The 19,084-nt window shown below is 37.6% G+C and overlaps 1 protein-coding gene across 5 annotated transcripts in view; it reads left to right on the top strand.

Moving 5' to 3' along the window:
• DNAJC5B (DnaJ heat shock protein family (Hsp40) member C5 beta) overlaps window positions 1–19,084 on the top strand; it is a 97,714-nt gene that overhangs the window by 67,096 nt on the left and 11,534 nt on the right. For all 5 annotated transcript variants that reach the window (XM_032316623.1, XM_032316622.1, XM_032316626.1 and 2 more), the window contains 2 exons: window positions 11,234–11,447; window positions 16,330–16,501. In XM_032316623.1, coding sequence (XP_032172514.1) covers window positions 11,234–11,447; window positions 16,330–16,501 — 386 coding nt within the window. The remainder of the gene's footprint in view (window positions 1–11,233; window positions 11,448–16,329; window positions 16,502–19,084) is intronic.

The following is a 19,084-nucleotide window of genomic DNA, read 5'->3' on the forward strand; positions in this document are numbered from 1 at the left end:
ATAAATGCCTCCAGATACCTGAAAGTAGGAAATAAAACTGCTTTCTGGTATAAGACAACATTGTCTTTGTAGTCCAATTATTTCCTTTAAAATTTTTTTCCAGTTCTATTGGCAAATAATTGGCATACATCACATGTAAGTTTAAGGTATACAGCATGATGATTTGATTTACATGCAATGTGAAATGATTGTTGCAATAGGCTTGGCTAACATTCGTCATGCCCTATAAATACAAAAGAAGGAAAGAGAAAAAAAATTCTGCTTATGGTAAGAACTCTTAGGATTTACTTTTTCATCAATTTCCTATATATCATATTATTTTGAACTTCCTATTTTTTTAAATTTTATTTTATTTTATTTTAAAGATTTTATTTATTTATTTGTCATAGAGAGAGAAGCAAGAGCAAGCACAGGCAGACAGAGTGGCAGGCAGAGGCAGAGGGAGAAGCAGGCCCCCTGCCAAGCAAGGAGCCTGATGTGGGACTCGATCCCAGGACGCTGGGATTATGACCTGAGCCGAAGGCAGCCGCTTAACCAACTGAGCAACCCAGGCGTCCCTAAATTTTATTTTTTAAAGATTTTCAAATTTATTTATTTATTCCTGAGAGAGAGAGAGAGAGAGAGAGAGAGGCAGGCTTAGGGAGAAGCAGGCTCCCTACAGAGCAAGGACCCAGGTGTGGGACTGAATCCCACAAGCCTGGGATCATGACCTGAGCTGAAGGAAGACGCTTAACCAACTGAGCCATCCAGGTGTTCCTCCTTTAAACTTTTTAAAATACAATATCTGAAAAAAAAATACAATATCTGGCCAAAGTGATAAGCTTAGAAGTCAAGACAATATGAACAAGAATCACCAGAAATGAGATAATAGACACAGCACCACAGACAGCCTCAGGTATTAGAATTATCAGATATAAATTTTAAAATATCTATGATCAAAAAATAAAATACAAGTTTGAGAATTTTCACAGAAAACTGAAAATCATTAAAAGGGACATTTCAATTTTTTTAAAATGAACACATAAATTTTACAACTAAAAAAATACAGCAGCCGAACCTAAAGAATTCAAGGGTAGTGTTTAGCAAGTTAGAGAGCTGACTGGAAGAGAGTCCAGAATAAAATAACAAGAAAAAAAACTACAAAAGGACAGGAAACAATGCAAGAAGGTAAAATACATAGAAGATCCATTAAGAAGGTCTTAGAAAAATGTAACTGAAGTCTGAGAAGGAGAGTGGAAAGAGAATAAGAGGAAAGCCATTTGAAAACAATGTATGTGAATTTTCCAGGTTCACAAACAGTATCAATCCATATATATCAGAAGCCCAATAAAAGCCAAGCAGAACAAATAAAAAGAAATCTGTATCAAAGCACATCACAGGAAAACTGCTGAAAACCAATGATGTAAAAGCCATTATGGCAACTAGAAAAATAAAATGCAAACTATCTTCAAAGAACAACAATTAGACTTAAAATGGATTTTTCAACAGAAATAGTGGAATTCAGAAGAAAATGGACTGACATTTTCAGTGTGAAGAGAAAATAATTAATAACCTATAATTCTGTATCCACGGGAAATACCCTTCAAAAATGAAGGTGAAATAAAGACATTTTTAAGTTAAACAAAAATTGCAAGAATTATCAGCAGATCTGCACAAACAGTTATACAAAAGGGTGTTCATGGGCAGAAGGAAGATAACTTTTGATGGATGGTCAGAGATGCAAGATATAATCAATAGCAACAAAATTGAAAAATACATGAGTAAACGCACATAAATGCTGTGAAAATCATGAAATAATGATTATATTAAATACCAATTCTTGAGGGACTAAGAGATGGAGAGAATTAAAGTACATGCTACCAACAACATTTAAGTTGGGAGGCAAGTAATAGTGTTCATGTTCTAAGATTTTTATATTGTCTTGGAGAAAGGCAAGAAGCACCTTGACACTGGACTGTAATATGGGTTTTGTAATCTCTAGGAAAATCCCAAGGGGAATTTTAAAAATGTGTAATTTTCAAACCAACAGATGAAAAAAGTAGAAAAATTAAGAAGAACCAATCCAAAAGAAGGCAAGAAAGGTGAAGAAAGAAAATATATTTTAAATGTGACCAAAAAAGTGGAAGTGGTAGATTTAACCTGAGATATATCAATAATTATATTAAAAATAAACATAGACCAAATACTTCAATTAAAAGAAAAAGATTGTCATTGTTAATTAAATAACCAAAACACACATCTAATTTATAAACATACCAAAAAATTGAAACTAAAAGTAGGGAAAAATATATCCCATGTGATGCCTACCCAAAGAAAGTTGGTGTTGCTTTATTAATATCAAGGTGATAACAAAAAGTGTTACTAGGGATAAAGAGGAATATTTCAAGTGATAAAAGTTCAATTCACTAGGAATGTTTAACAGTTCTTAATTTGTATGCTTCAAAAACCACAGCCTAAAATACAGCAAAAAGTGACAACTATAAGGAGAAATATGTAAACCTACAGTCACAGTGGGAGACTGCAGGTTTAACAAACCTTGTTTGATAGAGTAGTAAAATGCCCAAGAATTTAGAAGATTTGAACAAAAATATTATCAAATAAAATCTAATGCTCTTATACAAGAATGAAGCACTTAACAGGTATGGAATGTATTCTGTAAAGTATACTATGTATTAAGTTCACATGAAACATTTACAGAAATTGAATAAATAGAGACGTAAAGCATCTCTCAAATTTTGAAGGATTTAAATAAAAATATTTTTCACTATAGCACACTCAAGCTTGAGAGCAAAAACTAAAAGATAACTAGAAAATTCCAATATATTTGAAAATTTGGAGGCACAATTTAAACTAATTCATCAGATCAATGGAACAGAATACAGAACCCACAAATGGACCCTCAACTCTATGCTCAACTAATCTTTGACAAAGCAGGAAAGAATATTCAATGGAAAAAAGACAGTCTCTTCAACAAATGGTGTTGGGAAAATTAGGCAGCCACATACAGGCGAATGAAACTGGACCATTCTCTTACAGCATACACAAAGATAAACTCAAAATGGATGAAAGACCTAAATGTGAGACAAGAATCCATCAAAATCCTAGAGGAGAACACAGGCAGTAACCTCTTCAACATTGGCCACAGCGACTTCTTTCAAGACCTGTCTCTAAAGGCAAGGGAAACAAAAGCCAAAATGAATTTGTGGGACTTCATTGAGATAAAAAGCTTTTGTGAGCAAAGGAAAGAGTCGACAAAACTGAGAGGCAACCCGTGGAATGGGAGAAGGTATTTGCAAATGATACTACAGATGAAGGACTGGTATACAAGATCTATAAAGAACTTTTCAAACTCAACACCCAAAAAACAAATAATCCAGTCAAGAAATGGGGAGAAGACATGAATAGACACTTCTCCAGAGAAGACATACCAATGGCTAACAGACACATGAAAAAGCATTCAACATCACTAGCCACCAGGGAAATTCAAATCAAAACCACAATGAGATACCACCTTAACACCAGTTAGAATGGCAAAAATTAACAAGAAAGGAAACAAGTGTTGGAGAGGATGTGGAGAAAGGGGACCCTCTTACATTGCTGGTGGGAATGCAAACTGGTACAGCCACTCTGGAAAAGAGTATAGAGGTTCCTCAAGCTCTAAAAATAGAGCTACCCTATAACCCAGCAATTGCATCACTAGGTATTTACCCCAAAGGTACAAAACTAGTGAAAAGAAGGGGCACATGCACCCCAATGTTCATAGCAGCAGTGCCCATAATTGCCAAACTGTGGAAGGAGATGAGATGCCCTTCAACAGAGGAATGGATAAAGAAGATGTGGTTCATATATACAGTGGAATATTACTCAGTCATCAGAAAGGATGAATACCTGCCATTTGGATCTACATGGATGGAATTGAAGAAGATTATGCTAAGTGAAATAAGTGAACCAGAGAAAGACAACTATCATATGGTTTCACTCATATGTGGAACATCAGGAATAGAGCAGAGGACAACAGGGGAAGGTAAGGAAAACTGAATGGGAAGAAATCAGAGAGGGAGATAAACCATGAGAGACTCTGGACTCTGGGAAACAAACTGAGGGCTGCAAAAGGGAGGGGGTGGGTGTATGGGGGTAGCTGAGTGATAGGCATTAAGGAGGGCATGTGGGATGATGAGCACTGGGTGTTATACACAACTAATTAATCGTTGAACACTACATCAAAAACTAATGATGTGCTATATGTTGGCTAATTGGACATCATAAAAAAAGAATACATATAGAAAATAATGTGTTAAAAAATAAAACACAATTAAAATGAGAAAATATCTAGAAGTGAACATTACATATTAAAACTTGTGGAATGCAGTTGAAGTAGTACTTAGAGGAAAATTTATAGTATTAGATACACATACTAGAAAATTGTGTCCAGCAATAAATTAAAAAATAATATATAATGAGCAAGTTGAGTTTATCCAACCACACAAACTTCATTTAACATTAGAAAACCAATCAATCACATTAACAGAGAGAGGGAGAAAAAATGTGTTTCCTCAATAGATGCAGAAAAAGCATTTGATAAAATTCAACATCAATTGACTGTTAGGGAATAGTAAAAGAGAAGAACTTGCTTTTTAAAAAGATATATTATTATATCTATAGAGATATATCTATATCTATCTATCTATATAGATATAGATATATATCTTTATTTATTTGAAAAAGAGAGCATGAGCTTGGGGAGGCGCAGAGGGAAAGGAAGCGAGAGAATCTCAAGCAGACTCTGTGCTGTGCACGGAGCCTAATTCAGGGCTTGATCTCATGACCCTGAGATTATGACCTTAGCTGAAGTCAAGAGTTGGACTCTCAAACAACTGAGCTATTTAGACACTTCCCGGAAGAACTTTCTTTTTAAGATACTAAGAGATACTTTAAAGTACCATATTCCAAACTATTATTGGCCCAGAAATAGCCAAGCAGACCAATGAAGCTGGACAATCTAGACATATAAGGAAAGGATTTTATTTTTTAAATAAATGGTGCTGGGACAGTTGTATAACCATATTTTAAAGATGAGACTGGACACCTACATTCTACTACATTGAAAAATCAGTGACAAATCAATTCCTGACTTCCATGTGAAAGGCAAATCTATAAAGGTTTTAGAGTTTAGAATTTATAGGACAATATCTTTCTGAATTCATGACAAAACTCATAAACTAAATTAAGAATTTCTGTTCATCAAAAGATTCCAGAAAGAAACTAACAACAAGTTCCCAGAAAGGGAGACTGTATATGCAATACAAATAAATAACAACAGATTCACATATATAGTACGTATTTTTTTTAAATACTACAATTTAAACATCAAACTAAAAACAGACAAAAGACTATGTACTTAAATAGATGATATCCAAATGCCATATATATGTGTGTATATATATATCAGCTTCATTAGTAATTAGGAAAATGCAAATTAAGCCACAAAGGTGGTGATGTATCGCCAGACTATCAAACACTCAATGTCCACCAATACCAAATGTCAGGGAGATGTGCACTGGGGCTCCTATATTGGTTTATTATGTTTTCACTTGGGTGTTAGCTTAGTCCAAGAGGGCACAGGAGTTCCACTGAACTTCCAATATTATGACAACTATCAAGTCCCATTATCATAACACTTGCCATCACCTGGGGTTGCTAATCTAGAGTTTGTTTTCACCTTCAACTCTGGTTTATAGCAGTTCATTTTCCTATTTATCACCAGTCTCCTTCCCACGATAGCCATTTTTTTCTAGAATGAATAGTCTATGTCTCAGCTCAGATTTTGCTTTCTTTTGCAGCCTGAGCTTTTTCAAACTCAGATTTTGCCTTTTTTTTTTTTTTCTATCTTTGCAGTAGATGCTGACTCTGTCACAAGGGTAGTTTTAAGGGCTCTAGGATATGGGGGAAAAATCACTCTTCCTTTTCTGTTCTTTCTTCTTAGGCAGCAGGTAGCTTCTTCTGGGACATTGGAAGAGGGGCAATAAACTTTGTGGCGGAGAAAGCTTAACAGAAAGTCACACCACAATGGAGAATTTTTTTTTTTTTTTAAGAGGAGGGTGGGTGCAAAGGGCAGAGGAAGAGGGAGAGAGAGAATCGTAAGCAGGTATACAGGCCTCCATCTCCCGACCCTGAGATCATGACCTGAGCCTAAGTCAAGAGTAGGACGCTTAACCAACTAAGATACCCAGGCACCCCATAATGGAGAAATTTTGAAACAGGAAACAATATGTGGTCATTGGAGAAACCAGCTGGAAATGTATTGAGCAAGGAAAGGCAATTTACAGACACAGCCATGCCAGGATGGGACTTAGTTCCCAGAAGCTTAGATCCCCAAGGTTTCCTGTGACATTTCAACCCCATGGAGGTATATCTGGCCTAGAGGTGAGGGAACATGGTCAGAATCAGGTCTCAGATAACTTAGAGCCTGGTAGACAGTGGTAGGTAGATCTGATGTTAAAAGGATTAGATATTAAGAGGAAGAAAACTGGGCAGAACACTGTAATTCTTATTAGAATTATGCTACTGCCTCAGAATAGGGGCATTAAGTAATTACAACAATATATCCCATGTTTATCTTATCTGCCACTCATTGAATTCACTATGCATTTCCGTTGACAGTTGTCATTGGATTTTGAAGTGGAAGTTAGAGGAATTGATGCTATTATTCTAACATTAGTTATAGCCATACCAGATTAATAGATGACTAACTATAGAGATATTTAGAACAAAAGGCATACATTCTGGTTGAGTATTATGTCACTCTAAAGTATAAAATGAGAAATTATAAGATCTTTAAAATAAATTAGGTAAATTTTATATTTAAGTGTACTCTAGACACTTCCCTTTTACTCTAAATTCCATACGTGCTTCCTTGCTCTATAGGCAATTCCCAAAGATGGGTCATTAACCAACTACTTCCTGAGCAGTTGTGTAATTTTGGCAGCTGCCTCTGCTAGCCATATTTCCCAAGGATTCCTCAGAGCCAAGAGTATCTGCCAAGAGGAGTCAAAATGCTGCTGACGACCAGGAATTGGATTTGTTACAAATGGAGATGGTCCAGCCCTCTGAATTTGCCAAAGCTATTGTTAGAGGAGTGTGATAAATGGTTGAGTGCATCTGCCCTTGTGAGCTGACAAAGAGCTGAGCAGCTTAAAATATGACAGGAAGCCAGGCTTCTCTGGTTAAGTCGCGGGCAGTGTGTATCAGTCTACAACTGAAACCTAAAAACAAGGAAATTTATGCAAAGAGACACTTTCCAGGGGTTTCTTTTTTCAAGGCAGAAGTAATGGCTCTTGTATTTGATAGGCCTGGAAATGATTTCTGGGCCTAGTAGGGGAAAATGTGGCAATTGTATCCCAGGGCACCGTGTGAGAATTCCAGGAATATCATCCCATTAAAATTAATGTGTTTAAAGGATCCATTTGATGTGTTTTTGATGATCACTGTATCATTGAAGTTAGAGGACTTCTTTCTTCCTTTTTCACCCCTTCTAATTTGGTGGTAGGTCACTTAAGAGAACTAAACGTTCAGCTACTAAAAGAGAACAACATTTATAATGAGGTTGGAAATGCTTACAGAAGGAAACTGTGCAAAGTAATCTGTATATTTTTTGTAACAAGAAAAAAAAATAATCATCTATAATCCTAATGTGCAGCTATAAGCACTGTTGATTGTGGTTATAAACTTCCATGTTCTTCTTTCTACTGATTTTTCTGCTTTGTTTTTCCTTATATAAAGACATATATACCAATGTGTGTGTGTGTGTGTGTGTGTGTACGTGTATGTGTGTGTGTCAAGGTCACTAAAGATTTCTATATCACTAAACCCATGTGATCAGTTCTTCATCCTCATCATATTTGACCTGTTAATGGTGTTTGACAGAAATGACCACTATCTTCCTCGAAATACTTTGTTCACTTAGATCCCAAGACTCCATATTCTCCAGATTTTTTTCTTCTGTATCATTCGCCTTTCTGTTTTAATCCCTCTGCTTGTTGTTCTTTCCTGAAGCCCAGTTTTTGGACTTCTCTTGGACCCACTCCCTTGGGAGTCTTTTCCAGTTTCACGGCTCTAAATACCATTTACCCACTGAGAACTCTCAAACATATATCTCCCACAATAATTCTTGCCAAAACTCCAGACTCCTATATCTCTTTTACCTCCATGTCCACATGGAAGTCCAATAGGCATCTCGAAGTTGTCTAAAATACAACTCTAAATTTTAGCAAACCATGCCCTACTGCAAGAACAAACAAAATCTCTTGCCAACTCATTAAATAGTAACTACAAACTTTTGTTTGCTCAGCCCCAAACTCGAGCACCATCTCTGATTTCTCTCTTTCTTTTATATCCCACATCCAATCCATCAGCTAGCTCTCAAAATACATTGAGAAACCAACCACTTCTCATTATATTTTTCACTACCACACTGACCAGAACCACCGTGAACTTCACTAAAAGAGTGTCACTGCTTTGGGTTTTGTCTTCTCCAACAGTTAATAATCCTTCTAAAACTAAAGTCAGATCATACCACTCTTTTTCTCAAAAAACCCCAATGGCTTCCCATGCCACCTAGACCAAAAGCCGAAGTCCTTAAAAATGGTGTACTAACATTCTATGTGCCTTACTTTTTTAATTAAAAATATAAAACAGGCAGCATGGTGATGGTTAAGAGCATGTGTTCAGGGTCAGATTGCCTGTATTCAAAGCCTGGTTCTAATTATTAATTGTATGATATTGTGCAAGTTACTTAACTTTCTGGGGGCTAAATTTCCTCATCTGTAAAATGGGATCATTATAATAACTATTTCATAGAGTTGTGAATATTAACAAATATTTGTAACATGCTTATAATAGTGCTCATATATAGCAAAGATTATAAAAGATTTTTAAAATGACAAAATAGGCATTTATGCTATTGCCATGATTTCATCATGAATTCTTCACATCAAAAACATCTCCAGTGGTCCTATCTATAAGAGTTTATAGATAATACAAATGTTTCTCAAAAAGCATGAAATGGGGGCGCCTGGGTGGCTCAGTGTATTGGGCCTCTGCCTTGGGCTCAGGTCATGATCCCAGGGTCCTGGGATCAAGCCCTGCGTCAGGCTCTCTACTCAGCGGGGAGCCTGCTTCCTCCTCTCTCTCTCTGCCTGCCTCTCTGCCTACTTGTGAATAAATATTTACATTATTTTTTATATTTTTAAATATATAAATATTTACATTATTTTTTAATCCATATATACTATATATTATCCATATATACTATATATTATCCATATCCATACCCATATTCATCTATCAATGAACACTTGGGATTCCGTATCTTGGCTATTGTAGATGATGCTGCAATAAACATACGGATGCATATATCTTTTCCAATTAGTGTTTTTGTTTTCCTTGGGTAAGTACCCAGAAGCGGAATTACTGAATCATATGGTACTTCTATTTTTAGTTTTTGGAAGAAGCTCCATACTGATTTTTATAGAGGCAACAAGAATTCACATTCCACCAACAGTGCACAGGGTTTCCATTTCTCCATATCCTTGCCAACATTTATTTTTTCTTGTCTTTTGATACTGGCCATTCTGATTGGTGTGTGATGATATCTCGTTGTGGGTTTGATTTGCACTTCCCTGATGATTAGTGATGTTGAGCATCTTTTTACATGTCTGTTGGCCATCTGTATGTCTTGCCTGGAAAAATAACAGGTCCTCTGCCCATTTTTTAAAAAATTATTTATTTTTTTTAAAAGATTTTTTTAAAAAATTTATTTGACAGAGAGAGATCACAAGCAGGCAGAGAAGCAGGCAGAGAGAGAGAAGGAGGAAGCAGGCTCCCCACTGAGCAGAGAGCCCGATGCGGGGCTCGATCCCAGGACCCTGAGATCATGACCTGAGCTGAAGGCAGAGGCTTTAACCCACTGAGCCATCCCGGTGTCCCCCTCTGCCCATTTTTAAATTACATTATTTTTTAAGCACGATGATGCTGAGCTGCTTAATCACCCACTTTCTAACCAGCAATAATTTAATTCCTAAAATAGGTGAGATTTCTTTCTCCCAATTTACTATGTAGATTGACTTATAAAGTACACTTTATTTTTCTGCTCTATTTATGGTCCATTATTATTGCATTAAAATGAAATGGTTTAATCTAAACCAAAACAAAAGCTTAGGGTATATTCCTACATATATAGCTATCATGGTCACAGGAGAGAGAAAAAGTCATACAAAATTTCCAGTACCGAGTCATAAAATTCATGGAGTGGAAAAATTACTACAGGCTCAGTTTTTTGACATGGTTTTAATCATTATTTAAATCTGTCTGTAAAGGGAAGTGAAGGAAATGGCCACCAGTTACTCCCCTGATGATCACAGCTCAGTTCTTACATTCATTTCATAGGGTTATACTTGAGTATAACTGAAGAATAAATAACCCTCAAATATCTCCCTTCCCCTCACACACTGTAACATAACACATACACATACCCTTCAGGAAATGACTTGTGATCCACAGAGAAGAGAGCACTTTTTACACAAGTAAATTCCTACAGATTATTCAATTTTGAATGGAAATTATTCAAAATGGAAAGACCTATTTGAAAAGAAGTCAAATATACATTCGAAAACAAAGGAAGTCATAGTAGCTGCTCATTAAAATGAAAGGGACTAAGGATTTGTGTGAGATTTGTGAAAAGGGTCATATTATTTATCCAAGGGAATATGAATCAGATTTTTTTTGACAGTTGAGTTTAACTTTTTGAATACATGGTATGAAGTTTTGTTAATTCTAGAAACTTGTTCCAGTTCTAAGTGGAATTTTGATATAAACTGACCCTATTGCAGAACTCTTAAAGGCCTCTGCATATTGAAGTGGGCCACTGATCAGCTCCTAGGTAAAAATAAAGTTCACATATTTGCCAGCAGCAAAAATGGACTCCACAACTATGCAGCAGTTTGAGAATTCCTTTGAGGATGTGAGGAAAGAAACAATCCAACTGTACCTGCACATTAGAAACAAGAGACAACGTCTGATGAAAACTTACTCAGTTACACCAACATTTTTGTGAAACTTACCACCTCACAGTAATTGCCTGTAAACACAATGTACAAATGAATAGCTTCCCTCCTAAAATGTCACTGCAATTTGTTGTCAAATAACACTTTTCCTCACTTTTTTTTAATTTTAAAAGAAAATTGGCCCTGAAACACCATCCAGACAAGAATCCAGATGACCCAGCTGCTGCTGAGAAGTTTAAAGAAATCAACAACGCCCACACAATACTTACTGACATGTCAAAGAGAAACATATATGACAAGTATGGCTCTCTGGGACTCTATGTGGCTGAGCAATTTGGAGATGAAAATGTTAATACCTACTTCATGCTGTCAAGCTGGTGGGCAAAGGTAAAGCAGTTTTTTCTTTAAAAATGATATCCTAGAAAAATCATGGTGTTATTCACTCTTTAGACTCCATTTCAGAGAAAACCTAACCTTCACTGTATTACTAAACTCTTGTAAATAAAAAAAGAGATACTGCTTCGACCAAAAGCTGTTATTTGAGGATCCTTTTTGTTTTGTTTTAGCTCATCAAATAATTATAAAATACAGCACGACTTAAAATACCTCTAGACAGACATTATAATTGAATTTGAGGCTTTAGGTTAATTCTGACTGCCCTCCCTCTCCCTGTAATGACTAATTAAGAACTGACTCACTGCTCAAAAACAAAAATAATTTATTAGTGAGACAAGTGCTTAGTAAATCATTATAGGACAAATTTAGCCATGTACTGTACTATCTATAGCATAAGCTACCTGAGCAAACATAGTACTTGGGAGAATGTGTGGTAATTATGTCATAGGCTCACATGGGGCCTGACTTCAAGTAGTGGAGAAGGAAATGAGCTGGAAAAAGTGAGAATTAAGTAGTGCTGGACAGGGTGTTGAAGAGACACAGAGGGAGGGGAAAAAAAGTATATCTGGTCAAGAAGAAGGCAATGTTTTTAAGGATTTAGTGCAATCAGAATTGACTTTTGACAGTAATTATTGTGTGTTTTCCTAGGAATACCTAGTGTTTGATGATGAGTGTTTGATGATGGTTACATATTTGGTTATGAATTTTAATATCCTTATCTTCTGATAAAAGTGTATTTACATGTGAACCATATATATGGTCCATCAGCATATGTTTTGGACAGTTCATATATTTTGTGAAAGCATATGAACTCACATTCATATGCGTACTAGTTAATAATTTTAAAAACTACATATTTCCAAAAAGAGGGACTGCTATTTTCTTCCACTAGAATAAATCTTGCTAAATTGCAGAGTTTGATATACACAGGAGGAGAGAGAATATATTTTTATACATAAGCATGGAGAGTCTGCAACCTGAAGGCTCACTTGTCTTCTACAGTCTCCTAAATTTCTTTTTGTAGAGATAACTGGGATTCCCACTGAAATCCCCTTTCCCTATTGTTAAAGACCTGGGAGGGAAACAAGTTCCCACCGAGTGGATTGGACCTTGGAATGAGAGTGTACATAATGACAATGTCATTTAGGATAGATGGGGTGTTCATATAACAATGTGGGCTTGCCTGTGAATCTAACCTCCAGGTATGACATTCTCTCCATGGGAAGGTGCATCTGGCCTTCTAGATAATTTACACACTAGAACCTTGTTGTATATTGGGGCTAGCATTCATAAAAACAAGAATAGGCTTCCTTGCTGAGGAAGTTGACAAAACTGACCAAAATTCATATAGAAAAGCAGAAGGTGTCCAGCAGTATAAGAGGTATGTGAAATAATTCCTAATATGGCTCTTTAAGATAAGGTTATTTAAAAAATCCACGTTCTTCTTCTGTTTATGTCAAAAACCTCATTGTACAGTGCCCATTAGAGTGGGATGGCATGTAATGACTGTATGCACTGCAAGAATGATTTATGGTACCGCTGAAAATACGTATTTCAAAATATTGGACTCCTACTTATGCCTAGTAGTGTGCTAAGAACTGTAAGTATACAAGGCAAGGTTATTTCTGCAAAAGGTAAACAATCTAGTTGGAATAATTAAAGAACAAAACAGTATACGGATTAAAGGAAATTTTTGGAGAAGGGAAAAATATGGGAATTGCATGGTAAAGACAAAAAAGGACAAAGGTAGGTAAAGAAAGGAGGAGCTGGTTGGGGCAGTAACTCAGGAATACTGCACAGGAGTGTTTTGGAGGCAGTTGGTGAGGTGAAGGGTGTTATAGTTCTGTTTTCAGAGTAATTAATTTAAGTCTATGAAAATGTAGAGTATACATGGCAAAAAGATGATCGACATGAGAAGTGTGACTAAAGCTACCTCACTCCAAGCCACTGTAGGCTCCATGCCATAGGGGCCAGGGTCAGGGATGGGGAGCTGGTCTAGGAAGCAGGAATGAGCCAGATGAGGTTCATCAACATTAAAGATTTCTACCCTAAGTTTCTGAAGAAGTGCGTACGAATAAGACGATCTTCATCCACTTCCTCTTTTTAGATAAAATCTGCATTCTTATTCAAAGATGTATAAAGCACTTCCTAGATTAAATAACATATTTTTTTAAAAAATCAAATTTATTTTCCCCAATTAACAAAAGTTGGCATATTTTAATTTAAATTGGAGATTGGGGAAGTTCTTTTTATTTGAAACTATGGCAGACTTAGTAAAGCAAACTTTTTATCTTAATCTTTTTAAAGTATTTTTATTTATTTATTTTTGAGAGAGAGAAAATGAGCATGGGGAGGGGCAGATGAGCAAGGAGCCTGATACAGGACTCAATCCCAGGACTCTGAGATTAGGACCTGAGCTGAAGGCAGATGCTTAACTAACTGAGCCACCCAGGCACCCTTAAGCAAACCTTTTATATGCTTGTGGGAAAACCCTAGTGCTGGATGTTCATTAGGAGGAACAAAACATTTGTTTATCTATCCATTACTTCACAATTCATTAATTCAATAGGTATTTATTATCTTCCACAGGACATGAACTAAATCCTTAGGTTAGGAGGGACTGAAGGATGACTAAAATATAGTTCCAGGCTTCAAGAACCTCAGTCTAATGTGAGACAGACATATAAAGTGATCAATGTCCTAAAGTGTCAACAACAACAACAAAAACGTGGGGGAAATTTATATGTATAGTTGGGGCACAAAGGAGGGAGAAACTGTTTGAGTGGGGGAGATCAGAAAAGATGTCAGAGAGAGGATCTTTGAGATGAATCTTGAACACAGAGTGGACATTTTTTAGATGGCTGGGGAATGGGAAGGAGCCCTATGGGCAAATGGATCCACAGGGAAAGCAAAGCTAGGGTAGGTATAGCAGGAACAGGGCTGTGCTAATTCACTGAAGGGTTTTAAGCCAGATGAATATTAATAAGGAGCTCGAGCCTTTCCTGAGAGGCCGGAAAGTTGCTACATAGGTTCAAGAGAATGTGTATTTCAGAAAGTTCCAACTACAACGTGCAGAATAGAATAGGAGGCAAGAGTAGAAGCAGGGAGGCCAGTTAGGAGGCTAGTGAAATGTTAAAGGCATATATAATGAGATCTTTCTAAAGTCCTACTGGTCAGAATAGAGACAAAGAGGGCGGGTGTAAGAGATCTTGAAGAACTGGCAGGAGTTGGTGACTAAGAGAAATGTGGAGGTGGGAGGGAAAGCTATCAAAACTCTTCTTTGGTGAGAATGATTCAGTACCCTTGGTTAGCTCATTTGATCTGTAGAGGTTTTTTGTTGTTTTGTTTGCTCTATTCTTTTTTTTTTTTAAGGATTTAAAAAAAACTATTTATTTGACAGACAGAGATCACAAGTAGGCAGAGAGGTAGGCAGAGAGAAAGAGAGAGAGAGAGAGAGGAGGAAGCAGGCTCCCCGCTGAGCAAGAGCCAGATGTGGGGCTCAATCCCAGGACCCTGGGATCATGACCTGAGCCGAAGGCAAAGGCTTTAACCCACTGAGCCACCCAGGCACCCCTTGTTTGCTCTATTTTTTTTTTAAATTTCTTTTCAACATAACAGAATTCATTGTTTATGCACCATACCCAGTGCTCCATGCAATACGTGCCCTCCATAATACCCACCACCTGGCTCCCCCAACCTCCCATCCCCCGCCCCTTCAAAACCCTCAGATTGTTTTTCAGAGTCCATACTCTCTCATGGTTCATCTCCCCTTCCAATTTCCCTCAACTCTCTTCTCCTCTCCATCTCCCTATGTCATCCATGTTATTTGTTATGCTCCACAAATAAGTGAAACCATATGATAATCGACTCTCTGCTTGACTTATTTCACTCAGCATAATCTCTTCCAGTCTATGTTGCTACAAAAGTTGGGTATTCATCCTTTCTGATGGAGGCATAATAATACTCCATAGTGTATATGGACCACATCTTCCTTATCCGTTTGTCCGTTGAAGGGCATCTTGGTTCTTTCCACAGTTTGGCAACTGTGGCCATTGCCGCTATAAACATTGGGGTACAGATGGCCCTTCTTTTCACTACATCTGTATCTTTGGGGTAAATACCCAGTAGTGCAATTGCAGGGTCATAGGGAAGCTCTATTTTTAATTTCTTAAGGAATCGCCACACTGTTCTCCGAAGTGGCTGCACCAACTTGCATTCCCACCAACAGTGTAAGAGGATTCCCCTTTCTCCACATCCTCTCCAACATACGTCGTTTCCTGTCTTGCTAATTTTGGCCATTCTAACTGGTGTAAGGTGGTATCTCAATGTGGTTTTAATTTGAATCTCCCTGATGGCTAGTGATGATGAACATTTTTCCGTGCCATTTGTATGTCTTCATTGGAGAAGTGTCTGTTCAGGTCTTCTGCCCATTTTTTGAAATGATTATCTGTTTTGTGTGTGTTGGGTTTGAGAAGTTCTTTATAGATCCTGGATATCAGCCATTTGTCTGTACTGTCATTTGCAAATATCTTCTCCCATTCCATGGGTTGCCTCTTTGTTGACTGTTTCCTTTGCTGTGTAGAAGCTAATGACCACCATAGTTTATGAATAAAGAAGAAAACATCACCCTTCATTACTTAGGCTACAAGTTACTTCCTGTGAACTTGTTAGAAAAAACTATATAAGGAATTTGTTTCCAAGGTAACTAAAAAGCTATTTCTTGTAGGTAATAAGGATGAGGGTGACTATGGGGTCTGCAGGGTGAACCGTATTATCTTCAGGTCTCTGAAGATAGATGGAGTCACACTTAATTTCTGGGATTCTCCCATACCCCACCACCCTTCAACCCTATTTTGTTTTGCCTCTCCCTTAGACCCTGTTTGTCATCATTGGCCTCTTGACTGGCTGTTATTTCTGCTGCTGCCTATGCTGCTGTTGCAACTGTTGCTGTGGACACTGCCGGCCCAAATCATCGGTGCCAGAGGAGGACTTCTACGTGTCCCCAGAGGATCTTGAGGAGCAGATCAAAACTGACATGGAAAAAGGTGGAGTAAGATGAGAGCAGAGCTAATGGTGTCCCTTCACAGACCTGACCAAGCATGAGGTCCCTGATGACAATTATCACTAAAGTAAGAGATCCAACAACACAATGAGGGGAATCCCAAAGATGGTCACTTTGGGTACCTCTTTTGAAAAGGATGAAAGGACAGTTCCCTTTCCCAGCTGCAGAAAAAAGCAGAACCTGACACCATTAAAAAGAAATCACAAAATATGCTGATCACAAAGCAAAGCTGGTACAATTCATGATCTCATTACAGGAGCATAAGCTCTAGGTGCAGAGAGGTTTGGGTGGGAATGCTCAGCCGTACACAAGAACCAAGCCAAGCCTGTTACCTTGGGATCTCTATTTATATAGAAGGGAACGGACATCAGGAAAAGTCAACAACCCTTGACTTTTTCTTCTTTCTGATCACTTTGTGGGTAGTTTTGGGTAGGACTGATGAAGGGTGATCTTTCTTCTCTTACAAATCCACACATCCAGAGCTAGCCTCAGCCAGCATCAAGAACACTGTTCTGTGGAAATGGGACTATTTGCTTTGCTAAATCACCTCCACATGTTTGTCTATATGTATACATGGCTATGACATAGTACTTGATTCATCAAGCTCATTCCACCTACAATTGATAAAGAAAAAATATATATAAAGAAAGATGAAGCCTCACAGAATTCACAACATCGGGAATACTTCATATGCTCTGGGAAATGCCTTTGTGTAAACAAGCTGGAGTCAAACGTGCCATTGTCCTTTCTGTCTTGTAGCCATAATCCTCCTATCATTTTCTCCTATACAGTGCCTCTTTATTCTGTATTACAGACTTCATCACTAAATCACTAAGAACCCTGCGCAGCCAAATACAAGAATTACTTGATAATTCAGACAGGGACCCATTGTTGTCAGAATGGCTGATATTAGGAATGGTACACTTCTCTGCACTGGACTGGACTCTGATTCTTTTGATCACAATGAAACAGAATTTCTATGACATCAAACAGCAGAGACTATTTAAAATCTGCCACATACTTTTTATTCCCTACCAAATGTGATGCTAAGTAATAGTGTTATTACCCACCCTGAGTCCAGCTTGAAGGAAGAAATCTTCCATTATATGTATCACACCTAGTCCAGACCATTTTAGAATTGGGAGTCAGAGAGGACTGATGGATTTTCCTGCAACCTGTGACCCTTTCTGTGGGGACTACTAGGTGGTCATTCTAGAAAACAGGGGAGTTACTCTAACAATTTTTTTTAAAAAAGACTTTATATATACACTTGAGAAAGAGAGAGAAAGAGCACGCACAAACAGGGGGAGCAGCAGAGGGAGAGGGAGAAGCAGGCTCTTCACCAAGCAAGGAGCCTGATGCGGGACTTGATCCCAGGACCTGGGATCATGACCTGAGCTGAAGGCAGAGGCTCAACCGTTTGGGCCACCCAGGCGCCCCTAACAATTTTTTATTACTGCCCCTGGAAACAAATTATGGGCCCATGGTGAAATATAATTATAATCGCATTTTGCCTAACTCAGGATCTAAAAGGACGATCAATCTTTTAATGAGGACATACATATCAAAAAGAGCAAGAAGCAGTACTATTTAAAATTGGGTTAAACAGAAATATATATGTATGTAAGCACTTCTCCATGGAAGGGCCAGTGACCTTGCATAGCTTGTTTAAGAATGATGACTCCAGTTCATTAATCCCATCTGCCTTCGCAAGGGAGATAAATTATTATAAGAACACATTAGCTGGCTCTGTTGTCTACAGGATCTCCCATAACATCCATCAATCCAGTACAATATTCAGTTACTAATAGAGGCTAGGAAGGGATGGTGAGACAGGAAAGTACAGTCATCATCATCGACTGGGTCGACCTTATCTTAACTTTTCCTGCATAGTGCAGAAACCAAAACTAGGTGAATTGAACCTAGATATCCCAAATCACTGGTTCACACTTCTCTGAAAAGTCTCAAAGTCTCTCCTCTTTTAAATTAGATGAAAGCTCCACCCGGCCATTTCAGCAGACCTCCTTTGCAGTTTTCTTTTCTGGAACAGAAATTTATAGTCGGTGCCAAATTCCACCCAGGTTTCCTTCCTACAGGATGACTGGTGATAAATCTGTGTGCCTCTCACTGTTCTCAGTTCTGACACCCCAGAGTTAACCAATTCCATTGCAGAGGTCATATTCTAGACTAAGCAAAGCATGATGTCACTTGACTGTGTTACTAAGAATCCTTAAGCAAAAGGAAAAGCTTTATTCCATGCCCAAACATTTAAAAGCTCTATGCAGAGTTGATCCAAGTTTTAGAGGGCCAGACACTTAACACAACTTGGGCAGTGCTCCTTAAGAAAAAGAAAAAGCACAAAGTTACAAATACAAAATTAGGTCTGAAAGCAAATATTTGTAATGAGAAAAGGAAATCACAACAAATTGCAAAGCTTAAAAACTGAAGATACCGTAAATATCACAACGTCTAGAAAAATAACAATAGTTAGCTGCCAGGCACACCTCTGTAATACTGTCCCCCTATGTTTTCTGGATGCACTATTCTTTGACTGCCTCTTCATTTA

The sequence above is a fragment of the Mustela erminea genome, chromosome 16 (assembly GCF_009829155.1).
Source record: "Mustela erminea isolate mMusErm1 chromosome 16, mMusErm1.Pri, whole genome shotgun sequence".
Classification (NCBI taxonomy): Eukaryota; Metazoa; Chordata; class Mammalia; order Carnivora; family Mustelidae; genus Mustela; species Mustela erminea.